The sequence below is a fragment of the Callospermophilus lateralis genome, chromosome 5 (assembly GCF_048772815.1).
Source record: "Callospermophilus lateralis isolate mCalLat2 chromosome 5, mCalLat2.hap1, whole genome shotgun sequence".
Taxonomy (NCBI): domain Eukaryota; kingdom Metazoa; phylum Chordata; class Mammalia; order Rodentia; family Sciuridae; genus Callospermophilus; species Callospermophilus lateralis.
Window position 1 is genome coordinate 154,088,040 of NC_135309.1, and position 22,957 is coordinate 154,110,996.

At 42.8% G+C, this 22,957-nt stretch overlaps 1 protein-coding gene across 1 annotated transcript in view; it reads left to right on the plus strand.

Moving 5' to 3' along the window:
- Dnah5 (dynein axonemal heavy chain 5) overlaps window positions 1-22,957 on the plus strand; it is a 281,736-nt gene that overhangs the window by 142,629 nt on the left and 116,150 nt on the right. The window contains exons 32-40 of the mRNA XM_077109537.1: window positions 2,176-2,332; window positions 5,559-5,771; window positions 6,944-7,168; window positions 8,552-8,724; window positions 16,351-16,529; window positions 17,014-17,201; window positions 17,522-17,716; window positions 21,192-21,326; window positions 22,475-22,582. Of these exons, the coding sequence (XP_076965652.1) occupies window positions 2,176-2,332; window positions 5,559-5,771; window positions 6,944-7,168; window positions 8,552-8,724; window positions 16,351-16,529; window positions 17,014-17,201; window positions 17,522-17,716; window positions 21,192-21,326; window positions 22,475-22,582 (1,573 nt within the window). The remainder of the gene's footprint in view (window positions 1-2,175; window positions 2,333-5,558; window positions 5,772-6,943; window positions 7,169-8,551; window positions 8,725-16,350; window positions 16,530-17,013; window positions 17,202-17,521; window positions 17,717-21,191; window positions 21,327-22,474; window positions 22,583-22,957) is intronic.

Consider the following 22,957-nt stretch of genomic DNA (forward strand, 5'->3'; position numbering starts at 1 on the left):
TAGCTATCATAGAAGCTGTGGTTTGGTTTTATCTTTGTCTTCACCAGCACTGGGATGAAGATAGGAATTCTGGCAATGAAGCTAAAAAGAAATTATGTAACATTCCAACTAGTACTAAGAAAACAATTTTCTGAACAATTTACATTATCCTGAACAGAATTATTATTAATGAAAAGGAAAGGTGAAAGTAAACAAACAGATCTGTTAACCTCCTTATTTGTGCACATATTAAAACAATCCTCAACAGCTGTTTACCCAATTTAAATTAAACCATTAAAATTACGTGAAATAAAAAAAAATTCGGATCCATTTTTCATGAGCGCTCCTCATATATGATATATGGACATACGCACATACAGACATACAACACAAAACCCAAGTGTACGCACAAACGTACAACACATAAGACAATAGTAAAGGCTTTGTGGCTTTACACAGGTGAAATCTCCATTGCAATGTTTAAAAACTCCACAGTCAAAAAATAAGAACTGATCAGAAAAAACATTAACCTAGGTTTGTATGAGCTCAAAAAATAAAATAGAACTTTATGATGTGGGAAAAGGCAATAATAAAATAGATATTGAAAAAAGCATCCTGGTTAATCACTATCGCAGATGTGAGAATAGCCACGCTGGAGCTCTGGATATCAGCTGTTATGGATTTGAGTCAAATTATCTTCTTTTTGGTCTGTAGAAATCCCCGTATGGGCCACCAAATGCCGCAGTCTGGCTGGGCACAAAATAATTGAGCCACCACAAAAGCCTTGTAGATTCACATAGCAACTCTTTATTCCCGAACTCTCGCCGACACTCTACACGCACGTTCTGGGAAAATACACTCCTTCCCCGGGGCTCTGCGTACCAGTTCTCTCAGAACCCCGCAAGAACTCAACGAGAACTCCAGGAGCGGGCACCTGAGGCAGCAGGATATGCCCTAATCCCAGCAGGATCCACCCTAAACCTGGAGCCACCCTAATCCCTGAGCAGGGTCACCTTTCAACCCAATGCCATGCGTCATTCATACTTGGCTATGGCTCCATCCAATGAAGGTCGAGGGAGACAGCAATGGTCAGTCACACCCCCGCATGGATGGGCTCTCACACCTGGAAAGGGTGGGGATTAGTTCTGACACAGTTTAGCCGGAATGCCTCACACCCAGTCCGGGAGGTGCCCAATCACGTGTGAGAACGCCTTCCCACATATTCTCCCTTTTTTTCCTTAAAAATCAGGCGGTGGTTCACTCTTTCGAGTTTCTGTATTCTTGTTCTGAAGACTGTCCATCCAATTAAAACCACAATCATGTCCGGTGTGGTCGTGTATGCCTTCAGTCCTAGCTGCTAGGGAGATGGAGGCAGGTGGCTCTCATGAGATCTTAAGATCAGAGGCCAGCTGTGGCAAGCATGAAACCCTGTCTCAAAAAACAAAAACAAAACAAAACAAAAAAATCACCCCAGCCAACCCCAAACAAGGCCAAAAGCCATAATAAACAATTGAAAAAGTAAAAATGCCAAACTGTAAAAAAGAAGCCACAATAATCAGAACAAAATAAGCTAGAAAATAAGAGCTATAGATAAGAAAATGGCAGAATGAATAGATCCATAGTATGAGGAGTCACCATATCAGAGCAAATATAGAAACCAAGGTGCAGGGGAAAGGGCGTGGATCTGGGGGCTTCCCCTGCACTCCCACGGCTCCTGGAGGCAGGCACCCCTTCAGAAGTTCACCCACAGCTAGATCTGCTTCTGCTCTGATGGAGGGCTATTGGATTCTCTTTTAAGATACAACTTCTAAGACATGCAGACTTCAGGTGGCGTGGAGTCTTTTTTGCTGTGCTTGGAGACACAACAAAACCAAAAAGCAAAACCCTAAACTCTCTTTTGTGTATTTTATCCTGTTTTCTACAAAGGAAGCACAGGATCTTTCAGACCAAGCAAAATGTATGCCTTAGGTTTGTGAAAGATAAAGAAATTCTGCCACCAACTGTGAAAAAAATGTCTCCTTATCAGAATGTAGGATGCTGTTTGACAAATCCCAAAGGCACAAGCCAGACATCAAGTCACAAGGGGAAATCAGATGGTTGCATGATCTTTCTTCCCTTCCATCCAGGTTAATTTGTTCCTAAGAAAAGGTTAGCTCTGTGTGTTCATAGAAGTCTATCTTTTCGCTCCTTGCTTAGATACTTGGAGAAAAAACGCCTCTGCTTTCCTCGATTCTTCTTCGTGTCGGATCCTGCTCTTCTGGAGATTCTGGGGCAGGCCTCAGATTCCCACACTATCCAAGCCCACTTGCTGAATGTATTTGACAACATCAAATCGGTCAAGTTCCATGAGAAGGTTTGCCTAACTTCAATTGTTGGTCAACAATGACCAAACTTAGCCTATCGACTCTCTGTCTTAAGCAGCTCTCTGATGCTGTGTTTACAAAGGATGGTTCATTTACTCTTGCCTGGTGATTAAAAAGAAACTTTGGGGCCAAATTTACCTTCAGAATAATGTGTGGCTTCTTAATATCCAAGGTGCAGACTAGAAAGAAAAATAATAGTTTAATATGACCAGGAAAGCAGTGTGTGCAGCACTCAGAATTTTACATGGCAAGGTAACTACCTAGAGAGCCAACCAAAGACACTGATGGCTCATAATAAAGTGCTTTGACTAAGCAGAATTCTTGTAGGGATTTGATTATTTTAGTCAGGCTTCAGAAAGTTTTGATATGCTTTCTTAAAATGTTTTTTTTTTTTTTTTTTTTTTTTTTTTTGGTTTTGTTTTACACTCCTAATGTGTTTGTAGAATCATGGAGTTGTATGACCAAAGAGGTCATTCAACTTGAGGGACACTGCTGCCAGAAGTGTCCTAATCTATCCTTCCACCTAAAATTCTCTAGGAAAGGGATCTTCCCTTTTGACATTTAGTTAGTCCTCTGGTGTTTCATATAAATCCTTAGTAGCATTCCTTTATTCATCTTAGCACTTAATTTAATTTATTGCATAACTAACAGATGTCGTCCTTAACTATGGGAATACATCCACCCTGGGAACTGGTGCTCTGGCTGGAGTAGACAGACAGTAACAAATCCAGTCTACAGAGTGCAGTGAGCACCGTGGTGGAGTTACTTCACAGTCAGCAATTAAAAGTCAGTCATTGAGGTCAATCCCTCGCTATACCCCAGATGTGAGGCTGTTCCTGGGATTCTAATAATCAACATTGAAATGGTTTTAATGCAATGCGACACTAAAGAGAAATTTGACAATTAACCTGTTGGTGATTTTGGACTTCCATTATTAGTATCGTGCTTTTATTAAGCACAAGGAGCAGGGGCATACCTGTCAGGGAGCCCTAACTGGGTGCATGGGGTGTCAGGGAAGGTGTCCTGCAGGGGAATATCCACGTGGACTGGTTTTCTGAAGGTGAGTGGAACATAGCCAGGTAGGTGAAGAAGAGAAGCATGGTGGGGTCAGGAGGAAGGGCACCTGGCGAGGACCTGGAGGTGTGTGTAGCCCAGGATGTCAGAGCACTGGGGTGTGGGAGTGGATTAGGCCTCCATGGCTTGGGACAGCAGGAGTGTGCTCTCTGTTCTGGAGGGGAAAGTCAGAGGTAAGATGGCGGCAGTGTTGGGTCCTGCTGGAAGTTCTGAAGGAGAGGTTTTCCACGTCTCTAACGTGATTTCTCCTGGTGGTCAGCAGTCCTTGGAGGTTTTGTTGTTGTTTGTTTATTTTTAATTGTAGACAACACTTTATCACCTCAATGTCTGCTTTTGAGTTCAGATATTCTTTCTGGATATTTTTGTGTCTAAATTGCTCTCTTCTTATAACTTATTACAACACCCTGATCCAGTATGACCTCCTCTTAACTACACGTGCAGAGACTCTCTTTAAACAATGCCCCATTCACAGGTACTGAGACTTACAACTTCAACGTTTTGGGCATACACTTCCACCCAGAAGAGGGAGCGATGGGCACAGGAAGAAAGAGCAACAGGCTAGATTCCAAAGTCCAAGGGCCTGGCACTGTGGAATTTCATTTCATCCCAGTGTGACAGAAAGCCACGGGAAGCTTCTAAGTGGGACAGTGACCTGAGCTGTGTTGCGCTGCAGTGTGGGAGGTGGAATGAGAGCAGCAGGGGTGGAGAGGCAGGGGGCAGGGAAAGCAGGATGGACAGGAATGGTCAAGACCAGTGCTTCCTGTTGGCCACTAGTGTGCATGTTGAAAGGGAGCTAATCAGTCAGAACTGCTTCTTGATGTTTTGCTTAAGTCTTGCTGCTACAGCACTAGAATTTCTCACTGTCTCCAGCTGTAGATTGCAGATGATTTAGGCTTCCTCATTGGTTGATTAAAAGCCCGCAGATCCTTAGCCTCTGTTCATAGCTCTTTGCTTCTTAAGATTGCATTTCTTTTGTTTTTTTTCTTGTTCCTTCCATAAAGGATTCTACAACCAGGGCAGATCCTGGTTTTATGGGTTCTAAATATTATAACATTACAAATACAGAATTACATTCAGAAATCCAGAAAGGGTCCATGTAAATGAGGAACCAGAATCTTACGATTTATTAGATACCTGGAGCATCATTGCTGTCTACAAGTGAAGAGGACTTCATTAGTACATCCCTAAATATGAGTGCAAATGGATGCTCTTTATATTTTTATTTTTTAATTTTTTTAAGTTGTAGATGGACACAATACCCTTATTTATTTATTCATTTATTTTTTATATGGTTCTGAGTGAAGTAGGATTTCCCCCCCCTGTACTAGGCATTGAACCCAGAGGCACTTTATTAGTGAGCCACATCCTCTTTGATTTTTTTTTTTTTTTTTATTTTAAGACAGGGTCTTGCTAAGTTGTTTAGGGCCTTGCTAAGTTGTTGAAGCTAGCTTTGAACTTGTGATCCTCCTGCTTCAGCCTTTGGAGCCCCTGGCACCAAGTGTGATTTTCTTAGTGTCAGTATTGTTCTCCAGCATTGCATGTTCAGTGGATGGAAGAGGACCATTGGAACCTGTGTCTTGGAACTCCAAATGCTCTGTTCTTCTCATTATGCTTCATGGAAAACTGAAGTGCAAGACCTCAGAGGAGCTGGGTTTGATTAGAAACCGTTATGTGACAACAAGTCCCAGTAAAGAACATTGTGTTTGGCCCAGAATTGGAATCACTTTGTAATTACTTTCTGCTATTGATCATGCTGACCGGGTCACTTCTGATGTCAACTTGAGACTCACACAGTGTGGAATTACAGGCTCTTAGGGAGCCCCGTTTCATTTGGGAAACTCAAGAGATCTTTTCACCACCACATTTGTATTAAATATTTCTTTTAGAAAATAAGCTTACTCCCTTAGAGTATTAGCTATTTGGAATCAATTGAGGGTTCCTCTTTAGATTTCATGGCGAACCACTTTTATTGTTTTGAAAAAGACTTCATATCATGTTTTGTCTTATTTTTTATAATCTGTAGCTTAACTTTCTATGGGAAGGAAAACATGACAGGGAATGAAAGAAAAGGAAAAAATTATTTCTCATTTTTTTTTTTTAAGTGAACGTAACAGTAACAGTCTCTTTCCTCTTCTAACATAGGTGTATGATCGGATTCTGTCCATCTCGTCCCGGGAGGGGGAGACCATGGAGTTGCACAGACCCGTCATGGCTGAGGGCAACGTGGAGGTGTGGCTCAATTCTCTCCTGGAGGAATCACAGTCTTCATTACACCTTGTGATTCGTCAGGCAGCTGCAAATATCCAAGAAGCAGGGTTCCAACTGATCGAATTTCTTTCTTCCTTCCCTGCTCAGGTCAGTGTTTTGAAATTGGAAGGCTTTTTTTTTTTTTTTTTCTCTTTTAACAAAATAGTCATCTTAAATCTCGGCTATTGGTTATTGTAAGCCTCACCAATGCATAACACTGAACCAATATTAAATTTTCATGAAGATTTATTAAGTCTATATAAGCTTAAAAATTTTTTACTGCGGACCATTTGGCCACATAGAAGGTATAGACTTAAATATGTTCTTTGGTTGTACAGATACTGGACTTACTTTAACTTAAAAGAGTTTTGTCTTTCCCTGCTGAACCTCCATATGTAACAGTGTATATAAATCATAACAATTTACTGAGTGGACACTCAGCTAGAAAAAAGAAAAATACATTTCAACATTTAAATGCAGGAAACAAGCTAGGTGTGGAGGCACACGCCTATAATTCCAGTGGCTCCAGAGGCTGAGACAGGAGGATCAAGAAAGAGTTCAAAGCCAGCTTCAGCAACGGTGAGGCATTAAGCAACTCAGTGAGACCCTGTCTCTAAATAAAATACAAAATAGGGCTGGGTGTGGCTCAGTGGTTGAGTACCCCTGAGTTCATTCCTCGGTACCTCCCCACCACCAAAAAAAAAAAAAAAAAAAAAAAGAAAATACAGGAAACAATGTTTTCCTAGTCATTGTGATGAATAAAGAGTTCATGAGTATACAAACAACACAGTGAATCCCACCACTACCTATATCTATAAGAATAGTACTCTAATTGAAATAAGATATAGTCCATGCTTATATAATTGTATAAAAATGGAATCTGCTGTTATATATAACTCAAAAGAACCAATAAAATAAAAAAAAAAGATTTTGTGAGCATCTACTATATGTAAACACTGTGATAGTTTGGTAAAGCAAATTTAAGACACATTCTTTACCTGCAAGTAACTTAAAATCTATCTAGGAAGAAATGTGATTTAATCATAAGTGGCTTAAAATTGTAAGAAGAAAATGATAGACATATGATGGTGCTATACATACTTAGTTACCCAGTAAATTATGTAAACAGCATTTCCATGGGTTTCGAAACAAGCTGTCGATTTGATGTAATCAAAGCTTTACGTTTGTATGATAATCATAATTATTCATTATGCTGCAATTAATATTTAAATATGTAAATATGCCATATATGCTCCTAAAGCCTTTTTTATTTCTAAAAGGTTGGATTATTAGGAATTCAAATGATATGGACACGGGATTCAGAAGAGGCCCTTAGAAATGCCAAGTTTGATAAAAAAATCATGCAGAAGACCAATCAGTCCTTCCTGGACCTGCTAAACACACTGATAGACATCACTACGAAGGATCTGAGTTCCATGGAACGAGTGAAATACGAGACTTTGATTACTATTCATGTGCACCAGAGGGACATCTTTGACGACCTGGTAAATTCTTCTTAACTGCTGTGGTATATACAAGAAAGCAAGCAGTAGACACGCCTGTGTTTACTTGCTGGAATTAGATTGAACTGAAGGGAAATGTTTAATTCAGGGAGTCATCTTCTTGATCAGACCTTGTCTATCAGATTTTCTCTTCTGCCTTAAACTGAAATTTCCATCATCTTCTCAAGATCTCTACTGTTATTGAGGCAACTAGACTTTCTTTTCAAATTCTTCATGTGATTATTTTAAATGCATCCTGAAAACCTTTATTAGTTTTGCGTTCCTTTTAGTTATCAATTGAAGATCACTGGTTTCTTGCTGCAGAAATTATGACTAATATTGCTAGTAGAGCTTTTGAGGGATTCTTTTAGGGCTTCTGATAGGTCACATCCTTACTTAACAAGTTTTGGTACCTTTTATGTCATTGATGGCAACGTGATCTTGCCTAACACAGCCTGTGACATTCAGGTGTCATGCAGATTTTTGCCTTTAAAAAGAAAACAGGATGGAGAAGGAGAATTCAGTGGCTATTAAAAATGGGAAATGTGAAAAAAAAAAGAAATTTGTCCTCTACCATAAAATACAACATTAGATAAGAGGCAAGAAGCTCTCTCTTACTTTCATAATCATTTTTTGAATTGTGTCTCAACCCCATTATGTAAAAAAGATTATGAAAGATTGGTCCTGATGGAATGGAAATAAAAGGCAGCACATTCAAGCTATTTTGTACTAATCTCCTCTCCTAATAGTTAAGCGCACTGTTTGCCTCTCTGAGAAATAAAGGGCTCAGGGATAATTTTCGATTTCTTATTTGTCAAAGAAAAATGATTAAAGTGGCTTAAAATTTTGGTTGAAAAATCCAGACAAAAGCTTTGCCGGGCAATAACTTGTCATTTAGATGTTAGAAAATTTTGCCTGCTGCAAATTCCTAGGAAAAGTAATTAACGGATTAAAAAAAAAAAAAAACCCTCAATGTATTTTGACATAATCTTAAGAAATGCCTTTTTTCTAATGAGATTGTTTAGCTCTGCCTTCGTATGCCATTACATGTTTTTCACAGACTATATTTCATGGTTGGACTATGGTCTTGGACAATTAAGGGTGAAATTTAAGAAATGAATCTTATTATTAAACCATGTGTACTGTCATTTAAATCAGAGGGGCATGATTAGGGGTTCTCTTGAGTTTCCTATTCTCATGTCTTCTGAGTTTTTATTTTTTGATGAATAAATGAGTGGGTTGGGTGATGACGTCGTCCATGGCTTAGAGCTACTTGGGTCGTCTGCGAGTCCCATTTCTTTTACTTTATGTTCTATGTAAATGCCGATGTGTATGTTTAATTAGTGATCCTCATCTCGGTTTTGACATACACCTTTTGAATTTCAGTGTCACATGCACATCAAGAGCCCCACGGACTTCGAGTGGCTGAAACAGTGCAGATTTTATTTTAATGAAGATACTGACAAGATGATGATTCATATCACCGATGTGGCTTTCGTCTATCAGAATGAATTTTTAGGCTGCACTGACAGGCTTGTCATAACTCCACTCACGGACAGGTGATGGAAGAATCCTGGGATTCTGCGGCCTCCTCTCCCCGCTCCCAGGTTGCTCCGGGGACACTGGCTTCAATGCCTCTTTAGGGTTTGTGGAATCTTTCCCACCAAAGCCCTGAGGTTCAGCAGGTCTAGCTTTACACCTGTGTCTTCACGTGGGATTTAGATTGTGGCTGATAGAGACCTGATCCCTTGCCTTCAGTCTTATGGAGCCAACGTGTAAATGCTCCTGTGGACGATTGGGCAAGAAAGGGAATTATGGCTGTGTGTCGCCCGTGCAAATCCCAGCAGGCCTTGAAGGCTCAGTGAGTAAGGGTGGGACCTGTTGTCCTCCCAGAGAGGCAATTAAGATGATTGGTTAGCAGGAAAGAAATTGCGAATCAGCACAAACGAAAGCGGTGGGGAGGACACCAGCCGGGTGTGGGATGTTGTCGGAGCTGCCCTGCGTGGGTCCTTGGCTGGTCCTGTTGGCTGGAGCCTCCACAGCAGCCTCCCTGGCTCTGTCTCCTTATCAGGAAGATGAACTAGGCTGGCTCCTGCGGCCTTCTGGCACTAGTATTTAGTCTAGTGTGAAATCCCTGACATCTGCCACGTTGCATATTCTCTGTTAAGCCATGAACTCAATACTTATTGTGGCCATTTGACTGGCTTTAGTCTTCCCATGTTGTATGTGTCTTAGTCAGCTGTTTCACTGCTGTGACCAGAAGACCTGACAAGAACAATCTTAAGGAGGAAACATTTGGGGCTCACGGTTTCAGAAGTCCAGTCCATAGACAGTGCCCCTCCATTTCTCAGGGCTTGAGATGAGGCAGGACACCGTGGCAGAGGGTGGCAGAGGGAAGCAGCTCAGGAATGACACCAGGAAACAGATCTCTCTAAGACTAAGCTCAACTCACCAAATATAAACCCCAAAGGCTCACCCCAATGCCCCACCTCCTCCAGCCTCACCCCACCTGCCCTCAGTTACAACTCAGTGAATCCCATCAGGTGACCAACTGACTGACTGGGTTGAGGCTCTCCTAACCCAACCATTTCACCTCTAAACCTTCTTGCCTTGTCTCTCACATGAACTTTTGGGGGACACTTTACATCTAAACCATAACAACTGGTTCAACCATAACATCTAACAAAGTGTCACATTGTATACCATAAATGTATGCAATTATAATTGGTCTAGTAAAAAAAAATAATTTAAAAATGTGGAGCACTCCCCGGTAGGAACTTACCTCGAACGACTTGGCAGTTAGCCCATACCTCCTCTTTTTCATGTCCCACCTCTTCCTTCCTTTCCTCTCTTTCCTCTGAAGGCTGTGTTTGCCATTTTGTTGAGAAGACAGCTCTGCATGGGAGGAATAGATGACTTCTAGATAGGGAAGAGGGGAGGGAGGGAAAGGGAGGGGGCAGGGGGTTAGCAAGGATGGGGGAATGTGATGGACATCATTATCCAAAGTGCATGTATGAAGACACGAATTGGGTGCCAACCTACTTTATATACAAACAGAGAGATGAAAAATTGTGGTATATATGTGTAATGAGAATTGTAATGCCCCCACCCCCAACCACCACCACCACCAAAAAGGCAGCTCTGCTGGTGTCCCACAGTCTTACCGTGCACACTCCAGCAGGCACCTGTCCTGAGCTGTTGCTTTCTTTCCTGGTTCCTGGATGGGTCCTCTGTGCTGCCCTCCAGAGTCAGCAGCACCTTCACTGACACCAGGGTCTCCTCTCTGGAGTGTCTTCAGGGTCCACTCATCAACACACACATGCTGCAGTTGTTTCTATAAAGAAACCCATTCTGCGTGGCTCCAACTTCCTTACCGTTTCTGTGCGCCAACAAAACCCCTCCAAAGCTCGATTTCCCTCCTCCAAGGTTGCCTGAAGTTACTGCACTCGGGCTCCCAGTGTTGACTTTCTTTTGCTACAGTCCAACCCCTTAAGTTTATCAGCTTGAGCAACACACGTGCATTATGTGTACACATCTGCACACCAGGATTCTCACGTGGGTGTCATGGGTCTGCATTTGGATGTCAGCAGAGCTGTGTTCTTCCTGGAGATTCTGGGAGGAGAGTGTCCTGCTCTTCCAGGTTCTTGGTTGAACTCCTTTTTTGGTGGTTGTAGGACTAGATCCCCATGTTCTTACTGTTAGCAGAGGGTCATCAGGTTCTAAGAGCCACATTCCTTGACGTCCTTCCTCCGTCTTCAAAGCCAGGGTCCTTCATGCTTCCGTTCTCCTCTCCATCCATCCCAGGGCTGTGACCTGCTCTTCTGCATCCGTTTTTAAAGGGCTCATGAGAGTCCACAGAGTAATCCAGGATCATCTCCCCTCCTCAGGGTCCTGACATTGATGACATCTGCAAAGTCCCTTTAGCCACATAAGGGGACGTGTTTACAGGTTCCAGGGATGAGAGCATGGACGTCTTTGGGGACCATTATCCTGTTGTCTTACTTTCCACCACCACTTGGCTAATGCAGCTCTTGCGAGTCACCCACACCTTCAGGTCACCGAACGCGGTGGTCATGTCTGGATCTCGCCTTCTTGGCTCAGCGCTAGTGGCCTCCCAGCTGTCTCTCTCCTTCTGGAAGCACTTTCTTCACCCTCACCTGGCTCCTCCTCCTGGTCTGGTTGTCTCTTCCTACCTGCTCCTTCTGGGTCCTCTTCCTCTCCTGGACCTCTCCCCACCTACGCCCATTCCATAGACGATGTTGCCTGGCTTTAAATGCCATCAAGATGTTGGCCTCCATCTCTGCATCCAGCCAGGGTTCTCCCTGAACTCCAGACACAGGCATCCCCCTGCCTCCGTGACGGGCAGGGCATTTAACTTTAGCATGTTTGGTCGTCCCACCAACACCCACTTTCTTGTCACCTCCTTCTCTTCTGTAAGTGACCATTCTATTTTATCACAGTGGTGGGGAAATGAGATGGTCAGAATAGTGGTCCCCTGAAAGGTGTCCGTGTCCTAATTCCTGAAATCTGTGACTATGGTACCCTCCTGTTGCTGGACCCAAAACTCCTTGGATCTTTGGGTTCTAAATAAGTGTTTTCTGAAAGAATTGATCACTTCTAAATTTGCATCTTTATGGTTAAGCATGTAAGTTATTCAGAAGAATGGAAAGTGGAAACTATGAGAGGAAAATCTGTTTTTTCTCAAAAATACTGAGCTGCTTAGTTTTGAATCCTCCTGAATATTTGGATCTTTCAGGTCTTAAAACTTGAGAATGTAAAAAGCAAAGTAAGTATGTATAATTATATAAGGTAGAGACAGTTCTAAAGTTTATTCCATCCTGATTCCCCCGAAGTACTCGGTGTTGATTCTCCTTAAACTCACTCACTCAGTTATCTGAGAAGAGAGGCGTCATTGTGGCTGGCCACTGGGGTGCGTCTTAAGACCCGCTGCCTGTTTACAGAAAGAGAATCCTCTCTTTCCTCACTAAAGAGAATCCTCACTAAAGCCAAGTGCTGGGGGCACTGATGTTTGCCATTAGCCTGCTGCTGTGTCACCTGGGAAACCCAACCATGGTGGTAGCTCCCTGGACTCCAAGCAGCTTGGTGCCAGTGCACAGACCTGCTGGCCCCTCAGGGATCCAGTGGCCCCACAATGTGGTAACAGCACGCAGCACCTTACTCCAAATACTCACGGAGATGTCAACACGGCCTTCCTTCCACACACGGAGAAGACTCCTGTCGTCACACAGGACCAAGGGCAGAGGGAATCGAGGTGGGGTGAGGCATCTTACCTGCTCACTAAGAAGCACAGTCGGGCTGACGGCACGGGTCTGTCCCTGACGTGATCTCACAGCATCTGTGGCCTCTCCCTGTCTATTCCTGCTGCTGTGCAGGCTCGGGCCAGGCACCCACCCCTCACTTCCTTCTCTTGGAATCTGTGTGCACTAGACGTAAGGCTGGGTAGTCTCCCTCATTCTTGAAGGAATTTGTTCCAAGACCCTCCGTGAAGCCTGAAATCACAGATAACATCAAGCACCGTGTGTACTTTTTCCTATACATAAATACTTATATGATAAAGTTTGACTTACAAATTAGTCACTGTAGGAGATTAATAACGACAAAATGAAGTATATCAATATAGTGTGATAAAAGTCGCGCTCATTTCTCTTTTTCCATATATCTCAAATGTCCACTCAGTATTACTGAACCGCAGCTGACCTCATGTAGCTGAACCTGCCGAAGATCAAACTGTGGATCCGGGGTTTGGGGAGACAGAGTAACCTGTCAGTCATTATTATTTTTGCTGTGACGGCTGCTTAATCCCTGAGCCCACATCCTTTAGTCACCTTTCTTTTTGTTTCTCCTTAAGTGTGTCCTATTTCAAAGAGTCTATAACTAAACCAAGGTTTTCTCAAAGAAGTGCCTTGTTGGTGCGCATGGCCTTGTAGTCCTAGGAAACGGTCCAGCATTCTAGGACCAATAGGCATCAAAATGACTTGCGGTTTACATGTGCTGTGGATGCTCAATACTAATGACGGTGGCAGGTTCGGGTAAACCAAGTGCTAATCAGCTCCAGGTCACGAGGTGGGTTGCTGTCCGTTCCCGTCCTGGCCATATTCCACATCTCTAATTCCAGTAGGCGTTGGGGCAGAAGGAACCAGGTAGGAGTGGATGGCTGGACCAGCATAAGCTATTCTTTGGGAGAAAGTCCAGAGAGTACAAGGAGCCAGGGTGAGTCAAGTGGTCGGGGATACAAGTGTGTATTAGGGCCCCTCCTCAAAGCACAGGGTTCGCTGTAGTCTAACGGGTAGGCGGGAAACTAGACCCGGGCCGTGAACAGGTCACCAAGGGAGACATGGTTGAAAATAGCTAAGAGAAAAAGATCAGAAAGGGAAGCAGAGAACCGAGGGGGCAAAGTTCACGTGCCCATGGCATGTCCTGGGAGGAGACCCATGCTACTCCCACGGGGCTTCCTGACGGGTCCTTGCTGGCCACCGGTGGGTAGTGGGGTGGGTGCCAGGATAGAGTGGGACCGATGCTCACCGACAGCCGGGTCTCCTGGAAGCCATGCCCGTGGGATGACTTCCTCTAACGCAGGACGTGGCTACTTCTCTGGTTTGTTTGTAGGCCCAGTGTTCCCGGGGGTAAAGAGGTTTGTAGGACATGGCAGAGTGCCGGTGTTGAGGAGGTATTTCTAGGCCTGAGGGGGCTTGGCTTGTACCCTGGGCTGTCCCACTCAATCCCAAGTAGGTCACACAGTCTCTGTGGGCCTCTTGCCTCATTTGTGGAGGGGGAAAGAACAGCAGTTTCCTCGCAGGGTTCTCCGGGGATTAAGCGAGTCACTGTGTGTGAAGAACATGGTGTTGCTATTGTCATTACAGTCGCAAAACCCGAGTGAGAGCAGGTGTCCTCTGGATCCCTCAGCCAAGCTCTGGGTATTTTCAGGACTGAGCAGCTTCCTTGACTTTTCAGGGACCCATTTCTAATAAGAGCCCCCAGCGGCCTCCAGGCAGTGTCCCGTGTCTGTCTCCACCCTGAGCTGGATCATCAGTTCCTTTTCTTTGAAGTCATTTTCAAGTTCAAGTGAATCCTTGACAGTTTGACCAAGAGAAAACCCAGCGGCACCGCTGGATGGACTGTGTCCTCCGACAACCCCAGGCGTTGCCAGGGGTCAAATAATCCAACAGCACGTTTTCAGGGTAAAGCTTTTCCTTACAGGTGTTCTCGTAGTGACCCCCCAGATCTCTCCTCTGTTAATCTTGTGGAGAATGACGGGGAGAGCGGTAGATGTAGTGGATGCTCAGAGACGGCGTCCAGGTGTGACTCTCTTCAGCAAAGTGTGATTTGAATCCCATGCACCAGCTCCACGGGGAATTCATCTATTCAGTGGTTCTCAGTCCATTTCATAGAATGCTACTCTATGTTCATTTTTTAAAAAAACAAATTTTATTGTGCATATTTGAAGTTTACAACAAGATATAATAGAAAACAATGTTGTACTTTGTATTGTTGCACAATGTTGTATTCAATGAGAGTACAATCCTCATGTTGTACATTCTGTTCTTTAGAATTCATCTTACATATTATTCATTTTACATAACTGATAACTTTGTATTCTCTGACCTGCATTTCGACATTTCCTAATCCTGCTCTGCCTCTGGTAGACACTGTTTTATTGTTTGTGTATTCTCTTCATCCCCCAGCCCTTGCTAGATTCCACCTAAACGTGAGATCATGTGGTATTTACTAGCCTTTCTGTATCTGGATCACTTCACTTTACATAGTATCCATCAGATCTATCCCTGTTGTGGCAAATGGCAGGATTTTCTACTTTTTCATTTCTGAATAATATTTCATTGTGTAAATATACCACAGTTTTAAAATCCATTTTCCATTGACATAGTTGGGCCATTTATGGCTATTGTGACAAGTACTTACATGCACATGAGACTGTAGATATCTTCATGAGGTGATGATTTCATTTCCTTTGGGTATATACCCTCAGGAGGGATTTCTGGGTCATATAGTGTTTTATTTGTAAATTCTTTAGTAAATCTTGCTGTTTTCCATATGGCTACACTGAGCTGTAGTCTCACCAGTGGTGTGTAAGGATTCCCTTTCTCCACATCCTCACCATCAACTGTTATTTCTTGTCTTTTTGGTGGTAGCCATCTCACAGGATTTGGTGTGATACCATGTAGTGGTTTTAATTTGTCTTCCCCTGATGATTAGTGATGCTAAGTGAATATTGTTCTTTAGATATGAATGGATTTCCAGGAAAAAGGTGCTAAATAACTTTTGGCAATTCTATCTACTTTAGTCTCATACTTGGAGATTCTTTTTAAAAAATTTTTATTGTTTCTCTTTAGTTCTACATAAAAGTAAAAATCATTTCAATATGATCGTACAAGCATGGAATATATCTTATTCTATGATGTGTTCACATAAAATAGGAAAATTATTTAAGATTCATTCCACTATCTTTCCTTATCCTATCTACCCTCCCTTCTCTTTATTCCCCTTGTCTAATCTATTGAATATCTATTTTTCTCCTTTACCCCCTTATTGTGGGTTAGCTTCCACATATCAGTGAAAGCATTCCACCTTCAGCTTGCTGGGATTGGCTTATTTCACTTTGCATAGTAGTCTCTAGTTCCATCCATTTACTGGCAAATGTCATAAAGTCATTATTTATGGCTGTGTGATACTCCATTGTGTATATATAACATATTTCCACTGTCCATTCATCTGTTGAAGGTCATCTAGGTTGGATCCATAGCTTAGCTATTGTGAATTGAGCAGCTATGAACATTGATGTGGCTGCATCACTGTAGTATGCTGATTTTAAATCTTTTGGATATAAAACAAGGAGTGGGATAGTTGGGTCAAATGGTGATTTTATTCCTAGTTTTTTGAGGAATCTACTTGGACACTGCCTTCATAAGCAGTATCCTGGATCCTTAGGAAAAAAAAATCAGCATTCTCGAAACTTCCTTAACCTTTTTAAGGGTTTAAAACCTCTTTGACCAGAGACTCCTCTTCATTTTCCCTGACACATCCGCGAGGACAAGTTCATTTCAGGATATGGTTTTGGGGCTGTCTGTAGGGCCAAAGACCCCACCTCTGTCTTCACTCAGGTGTGTGTTCTCCTCCTCTGAGGGTTCTAGTGGTGTTCCACCCTGCAGGTGCTACATCACCTTGGCCCAAGCTCTGGGAATGAGCATGGGGGGAGCCCCGGCAGGACCCGCAGGGACAGGCAAGACGGAAACCACCAAGGACATGGGACGGTGCCTGGGGAAGTACGTCGTGGTTTTCAATTGCTCAGACCAGATGGACTTCCGAGGACTTGGACGGATATTTAAAGGTAACTTGATTAGAAATGTCAGCGAAGGTAAAATAGCTTAAGATTCATCATTTTTCAAGTCTGGTGACGTTGCTCAGTAGTAGGTAAGCATGTGTGAGGCTGGGAACCAGCCCCCAGATAAACAAACAAACAAACAAACTTAACAACTTTCAACAACTGGCTTTGTACATTTTAGTGTCAATTTTAAGAGTTATTTTCCAACTTTGCAAAATTCTTTTGGAGACTCTTGAATCTCAGCAGTGTTGTGTGGGCCCAGTGTTCCTATCGCCTGCCTATTGGAATGACCCATTATTGGTGCAGGTTGAGTATTTACAGATAATACCCAATTGGGAGCTGCTTTGGGCCTTTTGTGGTATGACCTATTAGTTCATCTTTATTTTCGAGTAAACCTATCTCTGGCTCATTTTGTTAGCTGTGTAATGTCCTTTTCCTTGTTTTCAAAATGATGCACTAACTGGATTTTCTATTTAATTTCCTCTCTAAGGACTGGCCCAGTCTGGATCCTGGGGTTGTTTCGATGAGTTTAACCGCATCGATCTGCCCGTTCTCTCCGTTGCGGCCCAGCAAATTTCCATTATTCTCACGTGTAAAAAGGAGCGTAAAAAATCTTTCATTTTTACCGATGGAGACAATGTGACCATGAACCCTGAATTTGGACTCTTTCTAACCATGGTAAGAGCCGCGGGGAAAGCTGCCGAGCAGCGGCCTGGTCTTTCCTCCTCTCGGTGGTCACGTGCGACCTGCTTGCGGTGAATGGAAGCTGGACCTGTCACTTTCTCTCCTGGTTGAAAGCCTCTGGCATTACGCCAAGCTCCTGAGAATAGCTCATGGCTTGGTCTGTGCAGGTGGAAGGGGGTGAGCTATGGAGATGAGCCTCTGGTTGTGGCTCCAGGATTTTTGTGTGTACAGAATGGATCGTCGGATGTCATGCTGCTTTGTGCTCATGGCCCCGGGAACACAGCAGTCACCCTTGGGTTTTGTTTTTGGTTTAGAATCCTGGCTATGCTGGGCGGCAGGAGCTCCCAGAAAACTTGAAGATTAACTTCCGCTCGGTGGCCATGATGGTCCCCGACCGGCAGATCATCATACGGGTGAAGCTGGCCAGCTGTGGCTTCATCGACAACATCGTTCTGGCCAGGAAGTTCTTCACACTCTACAAGCTTTGTGAGGAGCAGCTTTCGAAGCAGGTGGGTTCCCCTGAAAGGCTCCCTGGATTGTTCTATTCAGTGAAATGTTCCCGTTTTGCAAAATTGTAGTTTGGAGTTGTTGACAGAGTACCTTACTGATACCAAACATGGCGTATCACTAGAAAACGGATATTATCTGCCTAGTTTATTGTGAAGGACATTTAAAGAAATTAGAATTCCTTTAAATAAAAATAGAAATAGAGCAAATACTGTCCAGATAGATTTCAGAGCCAACATAACTTGGATATTAATATTGATGATCTATGTCACCTGTACGGTATCTGTATTGTTAGGTGTTCAGAGCCTCCCAACATTTCTGTTTTTGCCTTCTAAGCTCATCAGGTATCTGACCAAGCGTTGCTAACAATCCTGTTGTGAACTCCTGCTAGTTTCCTCTATTGCTTGGAATAACAGGATCAGGCACCATGAAATTTCAGAGCTAAGAGGCATGAAATGAATCATAGTATAGCTATTGTATTAGTTTTCTGCATTAACTAATTAATTAACTGTTTTAACTAATACTGTTCCCCTGTGTTAGTTGTCTATTGCTGAGTAATAATCATATCACAAAGAGTGGCTGAAAACAATACACATTTATTATTTCCCAGTGTCAGGGGGCCCAAGGTCACTGTGACTGGGTCCTGGGCTCAGTGTCTAACCAACAAACTGGGCAGCAGTTTTGTCTGATGCTTAGCTGGGGAGTGATCTACTCCAAGCTCGCCCAGGTTGTTGGTAGAACACTGCTCCTTGAGGTTGTAACTGAGGGGTTGTTTCTTGCTTGCTGTTGGCCTGAGTCACCTTCAGTTCCTAGAGGTTAGGAGTAAGTAGGTTGTTTCGGATGGGATTCCCCAACATGGCTCTGGCTTTCTCAAGTCAGCAAAGAAGGGGTTCAGCACAGTGAGTGCTCACGTAGTCATGGGTACGCAGTCACATGCAGCCTGTGGTCTCTGCTGTATGTCAGAATTGAATCACAGGTCATGCCCAGACTCAAGGTGATAAGGTCACACAAGGGCATGATGCAGGCAGGCATTAGGTCACATTTCTTTTTTTTTTTTTTGCACATGTAAGTAAAAATTACTAAAAATATTGTGTTGGTCAGTTTTCTGTCACTATGACCAAGATACCTGACAAGGACAACTTAGAGGAGGAAAAGTTTATTAGGGCTCATGGTTTCAGAGCGTTAGTTCATGGTGGGCCAGCTCCGTTGCTCTGGGTCCAGGGTGAGGCAGAGCAGCATAGTGGAAGCGTGTGGCAGTTGCTGTGGTGCCTGGGAAGCAGAAAGGAAGGGAGGGCAGGGCATGGGGGGATGGATCCTTACAGGGCACACTTCCCGTGACTCACTACCTCCAGCCCTGCCCCTCTGTCTGCAGTCACCCTGCAGTGAGTCCATTCAAAAGAGGGTGGACTGATCAGTCACAGCTCTCAAGTCCAATCATTCCACCTCTGAACACTCCTGCGGTACCACAGGAGCTTGGGGAGACACCCCATATCCCAACCATAACAAGCCTTGCTACTGATGCACTGGACAAACACGAGGCTGTTCCACGAACAGCGCCTTCAAACACAGGCAACTTCAGGTTACATAGATAACTTCGTAGGTAACCTCCAAAGGCTTCCGTCTCCAACTTCTTTGAATCCAGAATCTTTTTAGACTCTCAGGATGGACCAATTTACATTCAACAGATCTTTGCTGTGAGTTCTCAGCTGCACACAGAGCCTCTGACCTGGCCCAAGAACCTTCCTGGCCAGCCCGGCCCTAACTCATTGCTTTTTGCCACCGACATTCTTGGCCTCTGCGGATCACTTCCTTCACTCACTCACCCTTATCCTTCCCTCTGTCCAAGAAACACATACTGTGAGTGTTGTTCTTGCCGTGGAAAGCTGCCCACATCTCCGACTCCTGCCTTCCCCTTGCTGACTCTTCACTTCTCCCTTCACTCCTACGGTCCATGTTCACCTGTTGTAAAATGAACTGAGTCAATGTGTACACAACAGTTGGCCCCGTGCAGACATTCTGGGAATCACCCTTGGCAGTCACATATTTAACTCAGAGCCAATCCTTATGGGAAATTTTCCCTGAGGAAGTTCACGCACCAGCCCTTTCAAGTCACTGTTGCTTTTGTGAAAGTTTATTTATTTATTTTTATTGTTATTCTGAGCACACCAATTCCTTGAAGGCAGGAACCCAGGCTGAATGGCTTGATGTGCTCCGTCCTCCACACAACCCCTCCTGAGCGAGGCACAGTCCTCCACTTACCTTGATGATGTAGTTTTTATTTTTTGTTTTTTTCATAGGCAAAAAATATATATATATATATAACATATTGTGGTAAAAATATATAACATTACATCTGCCCTCTTAACCATCTTAAGTGTGCAGTTCAGTGGTTTAAAGTATAGTCCCAATGTTGTGAAAAGAATCTCCAGAACGTTTCATCTTGAAAAATGGAACCTCTATGGCTACCAACCGACAGCTTCCTCTTCCTGCCCACCCACCCCTGGTACCCACCACTGTGCTTTCTGTTTCCATGGATTTGACCAATGCCTTATGCATTGGTTAAATCCTTGTGGACTTTACTTGGCACAATGTCCTCACAGTTCATCACAGTGTGGCTTGGAGTTCTTTCTTATTGTGGCTAAATACCATCTCATCGTGTGTAGATTCCACATTTTGCTTATCCATTCATCTGCTGGTGGGCATTGGGTCGCTTCCACCATGGGGGCATTGTGACTAGTGCTTCTGTGAATACTGGTGTGTGCATATCTCTTTGAGAACATGCTTCCAAAGAGGGATGCTGGTTCATATGGTAGGGATGTTTTCAGCTTTTGGAAGAATCACCATCCTGTTTTCCACAGTGGTTGGGTAACTGGATTTTAATTATTCACTTTACATATGCTGAAATTTGGCAGGATGGAGCTTTCACGAACACATACCCAGGACAAACCTGGGGCTCGGCTTTCTGATTTACCCTCCTGCTTCCTCCTCCAGGTAATCCTGAAGTGCAGCTGCTGCTCCTCCTCCTCAGTTGCCTCATCTTCTTGCTTATTAGTAAAAAGTCATGTGTGTGTTGCGGGGGCGGAGGTGTGACATGGTCACGACTGAGGTCCAGTTTAATGCTGGTTCTGAATTTTAGCTTTAGAGACACAAATACATTTCCCCATGTCTGATTAAGAAGTTGTCAGAGGGGGACATCTGTACTTCACAAGGAAATGTGCACCTTTTTCCTGTCTCCATGTATCTGTTCTCATCTAAGGGTTAAGCTAATGATGATACATGGGAAGAATTTTTGGATTTTTGCTATTTATTTGCTCAAAAAGTATATGAATAAAGAAATTTATTGCTCTATTCTTTATATGGAGTTTTAAAAGGAAAATCAACATTTGTTCATTATTGTAAATTGGTCTTCTGTCATATTCAAGTTTCCATGGATGGTTTCATATTGAAAGTAAGCCCTGTGTCTCTCAAATTCTTCAGGTCCATTATGACTTTGGTCTGCGTAACATCCTGTCAGTTCTGCGGACTTTGGGGGCAGCAAAAAGAGCCAACCCCACAGATACAGAATCTACTATTGTCATGCGTGTGCTACGAGACATGAATCTGTCTAAATTGGTAAGGTTCACAGATGGAAATGTTCTACCTGCTTAAATATCAGTCACACTAATTAAGCACAAATGAGTTTTAGAAATATTTATTGGAAATGCCTAATTATCAGATAAAGTGCTAGAGAACATAGCTTTAAATTATGCTTTTTCAGAGGTTCTTTTTGCAATGACTCTTATCTAGTTTAAAATGTCTATTCCAAAAGATGGTGGAATGAGACGGACATTATTACCCTATGTACGGGTATGATTGCATGAAGAGTGTTACTCTACATCATGTACAACTAGAGAAATGAAAAGTTATGCTCCATTTGTGTAAAAATTAAAATAAATTTAAAAAATGAAAGTGGGTTTTAAAAAAATGCACATGTTAAGTAAGTTTCCAAATACCTTAAATCATTTTTGTCTTGTTCAACTACTTTGCCTTCCTCAGTCTATGGAGACTGGTAGAAAAATTTATTAGATACCACAAATGTGTAATAATTTTATACTCCTTTTTACCATCACACAGGTATGTTGCTTCTGTTTATCTAGAGAACCCTGACTAATATAGTACATACTCTAGTCCACGTTTCCCAATTTAAACTAAAAAAAAAAAAAAAAAAATTAAATGAGAGATAGTAGGAAATTCATGAATTGGTTCATGAATTTATTTTGAAATAAAACTTGATCATGCTGTCATCTTGTATAAAAATCCATTTTTATTGGGCATTAATTATGAGTATAAACTATTGGACTGTGTTGTGCATACTTAGGGTGAATCTCTGCCTCAGTTTGCCAACCACATGCAACTAATTTTTAGAAATCTCTTCACTGAGACACCCAGAAGTCTCTTAACCTTGGGCATCTCTCACTCCAATCAAGGTGACAATTCATGTTAACCATCACATCCACCTAACTAGGTATTTTGTGGAAAGGTTGTCATGCAGGTGGTATTTTCTTTCTACTTTCTTCTTTTCTCAGTTTTAAATTTTTAAGAAAATTATGGTAGAGATGAAAAAAATATTTCTCAACTTTGATGAAGGTGATATTTATTAATGGTAATGATAGTTCATGAATTATTAATACAGAAATAACTTGGACCATGTTGGGCATTTTTATTTATCTATATATTCTTATGTTTGTGCTCAAATAGTCTGATTTTTCTTTCTTTTTTAGATTGATGAGGATGAACCCTTATTTTTGAGTTTAATTGAAGATCTCTTCCCAAATATCCTTCTGGACAAGGCAGGTTACCCTGAACTGGAGATGGCAATCAGCAGACAGGTAATATGGCGATCAGTGGACAGGTGATATGGCGATCAGTGGACAGGTGATATGGCAATCAGTGGTCAGGCAATCAGATGGTTGCCTTGCTCATGTGTGGCGTGGCTCTGTGCTTGGCCTTGGCATTTGCCACCTTGCTATGGTCTCCAGACTCCTGTCTCTGAATGTTACTTGCAGTGGACTTATGTGGCCTCTTGGCTATTGTTCTTGAGATTTGTTCCTTAGGCTCTGGGTGGAGGGATCCACACTATGCCTGCCATTCGGGGTCTGGATTTCCCATGGTACTTGCTACTGTTTAATTTTTACAGTCTTCCCATGAATGGAAATTAAATACAAGACCTTGTGCCTCAATTTGATTTCTCATAAAGAAGGGTT